General features: G+C 21.8%; 1 protein-coding gene across 2 annotated transcripts in view; it reads right to left on the bottom strand.

The window, feature by feature from the left end:
• LOC122848391 (broad-complex core protein isoforms 1/2/3/4/5-like) overlaps positions 1-11,157 on the bottom strand; it is a 40,310-nt gene continuing 29,153 nt past the window's right edge. For both annotated transcript variants that reach the window (XM_044146447.1, XM_044146446.1), the window contains exons 9-10: positions 10,303-10,417; positions 1-8,272 (exon numbers count right to left, since the gene is read on the bottom strand). In XM_044146447.1, the coding sequence (XP_044002382.1) occupies positions 8,221-8,272; positions 10,303-10,417 (167 nt within the window). In that variant the 3' untranslated portion in view covers positions 1-8,220. The remainder of the gene's footprint in view (positions 8,273-10,302; positions 10,418-11,157) is intronic.

Raw genomic sequence — 11,157 nt, 5'->3', positions numbered from 1 at the left:
TTTTTAAAATTTTTGTTAATATATATCTCAACAAAACTGTATCTGCAATTTTCGAGTAAAAAAATTAATCATATAAAACTCGTTATATATTTTGCGTTTTAAAATTTTTTTTATTCGTAAAATTGGAAAAAGGAAATGAAAGTTATTCATTCACGACGAGTAAACATTTTTCCCATTAGAATATTGCAGCAAAATAAAATATTTTTTGAGATTATAAAATTGTCGGGTATTTTTTTTTTGTATCATGTTTGTGTGGGAGAGCCATCTAGCAATTTATTTAACACGTTATTGTCTCAATTGTATTTTAAAGCAATATTCTAATGGAAAATTCAAACTCAGATTTACTTGTATATTTTTTTTTTCTTTTCTACTTGTCGTGTTGCAATTTACCTCTACCCCTTATCTTCCCCTTATCTTCCCCTAACAACCCTCCAACTTCCCATTGATATTCACTGTCAAAAAAAATAAATAAATAAAACAACGGAAATCGATTTTTTTTATTATTTTTCATTTTTCGATTTTTCGATTTTCATACACAAGACGAGAAGCTTTTATTATAAAATATATATTTTTTTTATTTTACAAATCAAATGGATTTATATAGAAACGGAAACCCAATTTAAAATTGCATTTTATATGTGAATATAAAATTTGACAAATTTAAAATTATTTTTATTTATTATTGCAAAAAACAACATTGTTATAATTTTTTTTCAAAATAATAAATCATGTTTTATTAAATTTTTATTTTCTTTCTTTTATAAATATTTCAATCGAAAGAAATGAATAATTGTTTAATTAACTTTTAGAAACAAAAACCAACAGTTAGTTTTTTTTTTTTTTTAATTTTAGTAATTTTTTAATTAATTGAGTTTTTTTTTTTTGACTTAATTTAACACACAACTCTGTTGATAGTGAATTTTTTGTTGATTTTTTTTACTGAAATAGCTAAGTGATAAACTCTCGACATATCTGATGAATTGTCCAATCGTAGAAATCGATTCAACCTTTGCTCTATATGGATTTTTTTTTCTCATTATTTTTTTTTTTTTTATTAAATTGTTTGTTTTTATCCTCGTTTTCTCATTAAATTTGAAAACACTTGACTGTCAAGATTGATGATCCATCTCGGTATTTGTGTTTATATTTTTTAATTATAACCAGTGCTTATATTTTTTACAAATTAAAATATCAAAAGCTGTAAAATATATTGCTTGTAATGTTATATTTTTTTTATTAATTTTTTTCATAAAGATATTTCAAGTATTCAATATTTTTTTTTACCGTAAAATAAAAAATACACTCAGTGAGTATGAATTTTTTCCTCGGTAATTCGATGTTTTAATATGCAAATTTTACATGTTTTTATCTATCATAATTGTTAATAAATATACTGTGTAAAATAACAGTGAAAAAAAATAATATTTATTTTTTTTTTGTCGAAAATTGTTGTGTACTTTGAGAAATACTGTTTTGCATCATAAATGGCTGGATAATGAGTGTGGAATAATTTCAAAGGAAAATTTACGTTTATTGACCTAGCATAACGTAATACAAGCTTTTGTTCAGCAAAATTTTATGTCTTTTACCCATAAGCTTGGCTTTCTTCATAATAATTCATAAATCATGATTAAATAACTCGTTTAACTCTAAACTCGATAATTTTTTGAAGCACAAATATTAGAATTAAAAGTAAACAATAAACATAAACTCATATTGTTCTATGTCTGAACAATATGAATTTATTTACATTGTTGTATTTTATTTTCAAATAATACAACTTGGTAGTTTTATTATTTAGCCAAAATAAACAAAAGTTCTCAAAATTTCTTGTAAAAAAAAAAAGAAACTAAGTAAGTCAATTAAACTTGTTGTCTTTTTTTTTTAGTTAATATGTAATGTACAATTATTTTTTGTTTGAATTGGGTTTTTCAAATAATCTTTTTAATATTTTGATAATTTAATAATAGAAAAAGTTGTTGATCTATGAATATTGTTCGATTCAAATTTTAATATTTCCGTTTCGACCAAGGTTGAGTTTTTATTTTTCTTTGGCCTTCTTTATTTTTTTCTTTATCAATAATTGGTGATGTTTTTTTATCAATACTATTATTTTTTTTATTAAATTCAGTATTTTCCTCATGAAATATAATACATCACAAACTTTTAATTATCCGGCAACTATAAACTTGTTTCATTCAACAATTTTTATAATTTCTGTTATCAATTTTTTCCAGCTGCATGATTTTAACTGAAATAAAAATCCATTTGACATTTTCTCAATAGAACGACAATAATAAAATACAATAAAAAAAAAAAAGAATCAGCTAATTCAAAATTAATTAAAATAATTTTTTTCAATAAAACAAAATATATATAAAAAAAAAAATAAAAATTGATTTCCACAATCAGATATTTCCCTGAGCATTAGAAAAAAAAAGAAAAAAAAAAAAAAATTACAAGGAAATAGAATTTTTCAATAAGCAATTGTGTCCTGCAAAAATAAAATAAAAAATAAAATAATAAAAACAATAATAATAAAAATTGACGAGAACAAAAAATAGATTTATTAAAAATAAACATAAAATATATTATTTTCCATCGATATAAATTAATATTTATATAATAACAATAATAATAATTTGAGTATACATATAATTAATGTAAAACATGATGGAATTAAATTTGAAAAGGAAAACAGGTTGATGAAAAGAGAAAAGAAAAAAAATAATTACAATTATCCAATAACAAAAAAAAAAAACCTCGTAAATTAAAAATAAACAAAAAAATAATATCAAGGTCTCGACGAAATCCTACTATCTTTAAAAGAAGAAGAAGAAAAAGAATATTAAATATCATTAATAATTAATATATTAATATAATAATAAAACACTATTATTATCACGTTTTTTTTTGCATATTTTTTCTCTATCTTTCGGTAACTATCACACTGCTATTCTGTTATCACTGTCGCAATCCAATTTTAATTATTGGATTGTCTATCAACGACTATAAATATACGTAACATTAATTTTCATATGGAAAAAACATTTGTTATTTTTTTTTTCATGAATAATTATTGTTCATCGCAATAATGACTTGGTCGAGACCGAGGTAAGGATTAACATCGATTTATTAAAATTTAAATAATTATAATAATAATAAAATAATAATAATGCTACAGAAAAATAAAATTGTTATTATTTTTTGTTAATTTTTTTTTTTCGTTTTCATCATAAACAATGGCTAGAAAAATTTTCTATTATAAATTTGACTCTCATTCCCTTTTTCCTCGATTGTTTAATATGTAAATTAATTTTCATTTTATTTTGCCTGCAAGTGTACAGTTTTGTTTATTTTTCTTTATCGATTTAATATTTTTTTTTTTAAATAAAAATTTAATAAATCTTATTATTATTGTTATTATTATTATTATTATTATTTATATATATATATTTTCTTTAAATTTCCATTTTATCTAAAATTACAAATACGCATTGACTACTTAATTTCTACGGGGTTTTTTTTTTATTTTTATTCATCAGTGCCAGAATAATCTGCAATCATCATAAAATATTTAAACAATTTTTTTTTCTATAAAATTAATATTTTCATTATTTATTGATTAATTTAATTTTTGAAATTTAATTTTTATTCAAATTTAGAGTAACTCAATGTTGGTATATAAATTTTTTTAAAATATATATTCATCGAGTATTTTGAGAAATTTTATTATCCAATTTTTTCTATAAAGAAATAATGAGTTTTTTTTTTGATGATGATTGAAGAACTGGACTTTATTTAGGCTATTTTTAATTAATTTATTTCAAACAAAAAACATTTTTTTTTCATAACATTACCGACAAGTTTTCAGTTAAACATGAAATTAAATCAAATTTATACGATTTTATGGAAAAAATCAAAATGAAAATTAATATATTATTGCTATTTTATCATTGAAAATTAAAATATTTATAATTTTAAAAACAAGAAAATTGTGATTTTTTATTAATTTAATTTACATGAATTTATTTAATTTTAATAAAATTCATATTAACTGAAAACTAGGCAATTTTTCTACTTAAAAAATTCACATGGGTGATTTAATTATCAGCTAATTATAAGGCATGGAGTATATATGTTATCGTGTCAAGTGAAATTTCATTTACGAATCAAAAAAAAAATTTATTTCCGTTTAAATGACAAATCTTTTTTTTTTGTAATTTTAATTATAATTATTTTCGATGATTATATTTCGTTTCGTGTGTAAATTACCCCGTTATCACCTTAACTAAAATCTAATTCACACAAATAAACACTTCCATGCACTCATTATTAATTTTTCCTATGTTTTTTTTTTTCATTTTTTTCGTTTTTTTTTAAGTTTTTTTAATATTTTTTCTTTCCCTTTTTTTTTTTATCATTATTTTTTGTATATGTTTTTCTATTTATTCTCTTTGCTTGATTTGCTTCGTTGGTAAACTATTTTGGTATTTGTAAATTATTATTATAGTATATATATATTTCATATTTGTAAGTATATTATTTTTTTTTCTTTTCGGCTAGAGAGTCTCAAGAATATTGACAAGTAATAATTTTTTTATAAATTTATTAATATTGTTTATCAATTATCTTGAGGATCACAGTCATCTCTGTGTTGTTTTTTTATTTATTTATTTTTTCTATCATTATTTTTTGTTCTTTTATTATTTATTATTAGTTAATTATATAATTTTTTTTTTTCTTTTTCTACACCTCACTCATGTGTCTAAGTTAAACAATCAATTATTCATTTTATGTTTATGTATAAATTAATTCATGGTTAGGCGCTTGGTATATATATATATATTTCTTTTTTCTAGTGGTTTTCGCATTTTCAAAAACCACGGTCAATCACAAATACCTTTAGCTCAAAAAATAATAATTATTGTTAACTATTTTTATTAATTTTGAAACACGAGATATTGATTCATGATATTTTTTTTTCTTTTCAATACGATCGAGGTCATTTAGTTGGCTTGATTTTCTTTTTATATTTTTACGATTATTTATTTAATTGATGCACTGATTCTTTAAAGAAAAATAAAATTTAAAAAACCCAAAATAAATTGATGTAAAATCAAGAATAACGAAAAAAAATATATAAATAAAATATAAATTGATTTGAAAAAGTAAATTAATTATCCAAAATCTTGAAACTTTTTTAATAAAAAAAAGAAATTTAATTTTCAAGAAAAATCTTGGATAATAGATATTAATTTTCTTGAATATTTGATTAAACAAAATGGCAATTTAAAACTTTGTGAATATTAAAGTCAAAAAATAAAACTATTCTCGGATTTTAAGTTTAATAATAAATAATAAAAAAAAAATGAAATAATTTAGTTTCAGATTCGATTCCGATGGACAAACATTGTGAAATCCATTTTGCTTTTGAAACTCTTTTCTTTCCTGAATATTCATGCGATCAACTCGAATTTTTTTTTTTGTTTATTCATTTTCTTTTACCAATCGAATCACAGCTTTGTTCGGACAAACGTATATCCAATTTTTTTTTACAGTTAAAAAAAACGTTGAATGCAAATCATACCCCTATTTTTTCTCAAAGAAAATTTACAAAGCCAATACAAAAATAAAAAAAACAATTTATCTTCAAAGATAAACTAAGCCATTGTTTTAAAAAAATTTTATCTACAATTTTATGAAAACCAATAACGCCAGATGCCTCGATAGCAGAAAAAAATAAAAATAAACATGTCAATAAGAAAAAAATTAAAAATAAAAAAAAATCAACAAATAAATACACTAAATATATTATTAAATATCATCAAGTGTATTATAATAACATATGATAATTCAACAAATATTATAATCATCATCTATTATTTTATAATTAAATATTAATCAATAAAATTAATAAACTCATTTAATAATTAATTTTTTTATATATTTTTAATATATTATATTTAATCGATGACTCAATTTATTTATTAACAATCAACAAATTATTTATTCGTTGATTTAATAAATAAATATTTTTAAAATCCCACGATCTTAAGACTTCACGATCACGTTTCTTTATTAATCTTTGTTATTATTTTATTATTTTCTACTATTTTTTATTTATATAATTTTATATATATTTTTTTTTATATATTTTTTTTATTTATTTATATATATATTTATTTTTTTTAGGCGTATCTATATGTGAAACCTACCCTTGTATCCCGGAAAGACTGGTGGCCAATCCTACATCTACTTTTCTTTTTTTTTTTTTTTTTTTTTTGCATGTTACTGTATAACTTCTTCCTGACCCTTTTCGTCCTATTTATTATTATTAAATTTTCTTTTTTTTTTTCCTTATTTATTTATTTATTTATTAGACTTTTTTTTTTTTGGGTTTTTTCTTTTTTTAGTTTTTTTTTTTACGCCATTGCAAGACCCTTGATTTTTTTTTTTTTAGTCACTCGACATTTTTTGTATTTTTTTTTTCAAATTTTATTTGCGCTCACAGCCAAGCCAATTTCTCCACGCGAACGAGTAATTTTTTTATCGATTAGAAATGTTTAATTATGGTTCAGTGTTTAACATGTTTTTTTAATCATTTTATATATATTTTTTTTTCAATTTTTTTAGGCAATTTTTAAAGGTTTATTTTTTCATGGCTATGTTGGATTTTAAGTGGGCAAACAGTGAGACAATTTATCACAAAAAAATTGTTGGAAAAGGTCACATAACAATCGATAATTCAATTTCTTGTTATTTTTTTTTCCAACCCCTATTTTGTAGCTACTTATTTCTCACCCTTTGGACTTGAAATTTTTTTCTTTTATAATATTATTATATCGTAAAAGAATTTAACTCTCTTAAGTTCAATTTTTGAATATTTTTTTTTTTATAAATTTTTATTGTTTATGTTTTGTCTCGATCGCGGTGGTATGAATTTTTTTTTTCCTACTTAATCTTTTTCTCTTCAGAGTTATTTTTTCTTGCGTTTTTTTTTATTTTTTTTTTCATTTATTTATATTTTTTTTTTCTAATCGTGTGTAAGTGTATTTATGTATGTGTTTGTGTGTGTTATTTTTTTTTCACAGCCTCTTATCTACGCGCGTTCCTCTGGTCCCACGGTCTTCAATCAACACCCGAGGACAAAAAAAAAAAAAAATTAAAAAAAATTGTTTTTAAACTCCCTCTAGCCCTATCCCCGTCACCATGATTTTTATAATATTTATTATTTTTTAAAATTTTTATTTAATATTGCAAAATTTATTATTTTTCTTTCAATACTTTCAACAACGATTTTTATAAAAGATTCAAACTATAACTCAATAAAATATATGTAATTCATAAATTTTTATATTTTTTCATTTTTTAAATTTATAACAATTATATCAGCAATAAATTTAAGTAAACATTGTTCAATAGAACTGTCAATAAATACTTTTAATTATTAAAATTGAAATAAATAACAAAAAAAAATTTGCATAATAATTTAAACCACGAGAGAAAAATAAAGTTTTTTCGAAACTTTTATTTTTTTTTTCTTCGACTAATTGAGAAAGAAAATAAAATAAAAAATATTTTTCCTTCGCTATTTCTTATGTACCTTGAAGAATTATAATCCCTCGATTTTTATTCACTTTAACCACTTTATTTTGTTTCTCTCTTTTTCATCTTTTTTGTTACTACTTTTTTTTCTATTCAAACAATTTCTTTTTTTCTTTTTCATTATTTTACTCTTTTTTGTTATGAAAAACGAAATATAGTACAGCTAGATGCGGGGGATTTAATTAACCTGATATTATGGAAAAAAAAAAAAAATCATTTAAATTTAAATGATTAATTATATATTTTTCATTTTGTGAAAAATATTATCTGTTGGTTGTTGAAAGTATGAAATATTTCATTTTGGTTTTATTTGTTTTTTTTTTTTTTAATAATAATATTTTTTTTGTTTTAAAATATTACTATTATTATTATCATTATTATTATTATTATTATTTAAAGATATAATTTTTTATTTACGTTCCTGAACACAAGGCCAATGTGCAAAGTCGTGTAATAACGTTGTTGATGACGATGATGGTATTGATGACGATAATTTCTATGTGCCACCCTAGGGCTTGTGCACCAACGTCGATAATGGTGCTGAGGGTGCAGAAAGAAACGGCGTAACATGAGGGTGATGGGCTGCACCCTTCGAGCACCCCATGCCGTCACTCACTTATCCTCAGACTCACCACGTGGTGACATATCCGTATCCGGTCTCTCACTGAAATAATAAATAATTTTCTATATTTAATATTTTATAAATTTAATTAACAGTTATTATTCTTTGCGTATGAGTTTTTTTTTTTTTTTTTGATATACTTGGTTATTTTTATATTTAGCTATGTAATTATCAAGTAAAATTATTAATAATTACTTCTGAATATTATTTAGTTTGTGTAAATTATTTAAATATGCAACTTTAAATTTTAGATTTTTTTTCAATCGCATATTTTGAAATATACTATTTCCATGTCTGACCAAAAACCGAGATATTCTACTTGCGCCATTTCAAATCATTTGAAATCAGTGAAATGATGTAAATTTAAAATTTATAATTACTTTTTTGCCTTCAGTTACAAGTGATGGACTTTGAGTGGCAGATTGTATTTATGAAAAAAAATAAAATCTTATTTCTAAATTAAAAATTTTAAAATACAATTTTAAAGTCTTTTGACCTCTGAAATTCGCTATATTCAACCTTTTGAAATTATCAACTATTTCTAACATTTTTTGATTTATGTAAAGCATCTAAAAATATTTATTTTAGATTTTTTTCTATTGTTTATTCCATTATATATTTTAAAATGCTACATTCATGGCTGACTAAAGCTCGAGACCTTCTACTTATACGACTTGAAATTCCAAGAATAAAAAAATAGAACTTGAATAATTTAAATTCAAATCATGGACCAATTACTTGACCAATAAAATCGCCAATGTTCAACCATTTTTTTTTTCTTAATATCATCACCCTAAATAACCATACAAGTGAAAGATTTTAAAGGTCAATAACAATTTTCTTTGTGAAATAATTTACTCAACAATTTCATTGTAATTTTATAATGAAAAATTTAATTGTCAAACGATATGAAACATGAAAATTTAAACGTATTAATTAGACGATAATTAATAGTTAAAGACTTTGATCGTTATTTATTTTTGCAAGTTAAACATGTATACTTGGTATGCATTATACCTTGAAGTAGTTACCTTATGCATACACTTACAATCAAACGTTAATTAACAATTAAATTTGTGGGGTAACCGTATTACACTGTCGCTCCCAGTTATAGCTCTCTCTATAGCTCTATGGAATATTCTCAATAATTACTAAAACAAAAGAATTTTTTCATTCAAGCTTTAAAACTTCCAAAAAAAAAAAAAAAAAATTGAATTTACTTTTTTAATATTATATTTATTATTGATTATTATAAAAACTAATAAATTAAATTCGTCTGAAAATTTTTTTTAAAATTGAGTTACTGAACAATGTCTTAACATTTCTGATGAATTTTAAGTAGTGTATATATTTATACAAAAAAGTTGATGATGGATAAAAAGTTTGATATTTCGGTTGATTGAACATGAGACAAGCCAATTTGGCGGCCAATTGATAATGATTGTCGAGGGTAAAATGAACATAGCGGTAATTGGTGTGACGTTTGATAGTTAACTGGATGAAAATTGAAGAGTAAGCCAATTACATTGTAATAAAAAAAAAGAAAAAAAAAAGAAATATTAAAATATTTTATGAAAATAATAAAACTTTTACTTTTTTATTTATTTCTCGAAGTAATTAATTTGATAAAAAGTTTTTCGAATGTACATAAGTTGTAGATAAAGAAATATGAAAAAATAAAAGAGGTAATAAAAATATTAGTCAAAGAAAATAGCAATGGAGTATAATTAACGAACTAGTTTAATTCACTTGTATCATTTTCCTACAGATTATATTTATAATTAGTGTTGCTGCGATACGACACGACCTAGTCTAGGTATTATTGTGTCGTATCATCAAATTTCTGATTGATGCTTAAACTAGTGCATGATGCAAAAAGACTGTAGTGATTTTCATATTGTTATAAATATATTTCAACAATAATTTTTATGCTGATAAATTATAAATAGAAACAAGAAAACAATAATAATATTGAAGATTTAAATTTTTTTTTGCCCAAAAACATTTTAATAATTTATTTCAAGAGTAAATATAGGTTTTTTGATAATTTTTTTTTTTGTTTATAGACTTACCAAATATATCGTATTGACTTCATCTTAAGGGCCGTTGAATTTTCTTTGCATTTGTAAGCCAAAACTTGTTTAACACTACTGACATCCACTGCTGGAAACCGCGACGTAACATAAGCTGAAACAGAAAAAATAAAATAATAAATTTAATAATTAAATAATAACCAAATTAATAAACAAATATAAAAAATTTAAAAAAATCAATGTACACAATCAAGGTAACAATGAAAATAGTAAATGGACTTTTGTGGTAACAACAATATTTTTTAATTGGATATGTAATAATAAAATTAAAAAAAAAAATGTTATATTGACCAGTTAAATTGTGAAAGCAATGCTAATTTAAATATGGAAAATAGAAAAAAAAAAAGAAAAATATGCTTGTTGATTGTTAATTGCACAAGTGCCCAATTATCCGAAAATCGAGAATAATAAATATCTCAATAATTACAATAAAAAAAAAAGGCAATAATAATACTAAACCCTCGTAATTATTTGATTTATTCATTCTTTTTTTTTTTTCTCTGTTGTTTTGCTAAATGCTTTTGCGTGTATGACCCTAATTATTCATTAAGTTGAGTAAATAAATAATAAATGCAATTAAATTTAACACGCAATAGTCATTACCATCGTATGAAATAATATATATTTCATTTTTGTGCACTGTTATTGACTGATAAATATATTGTTAAAAAAAGTCTAATGAATTTAAGTTGTCTAAAATTTTAGAGCTATTCAATTGCTTTATCAAGACAGCCTTCTATTTTTTTATGATATTATATATTTATATTTATAATGAAATATGGGCAAAATGTTTTGCAAGTCAAGGAGAGCTTCGTGACTTAATTATTTTTTAAT

This window comes from Aphidius gifuensis, linkage group LG2, assembly GCF_014905175.1.
Source record: "Aphidius gifuensis isolate YNYX2018 linkage group LG2, ASM1490517v1, whole genome shotgun sequence".
NCBI lineage: Eukaryota > Metazoa > Arthropoda > Insecta > Hymenoptera > Braconidae > Aphidius > Aphidius gifuensis.
This window is presented reverse-complemented; position numbering and strand designations above follow the sequence as displayed.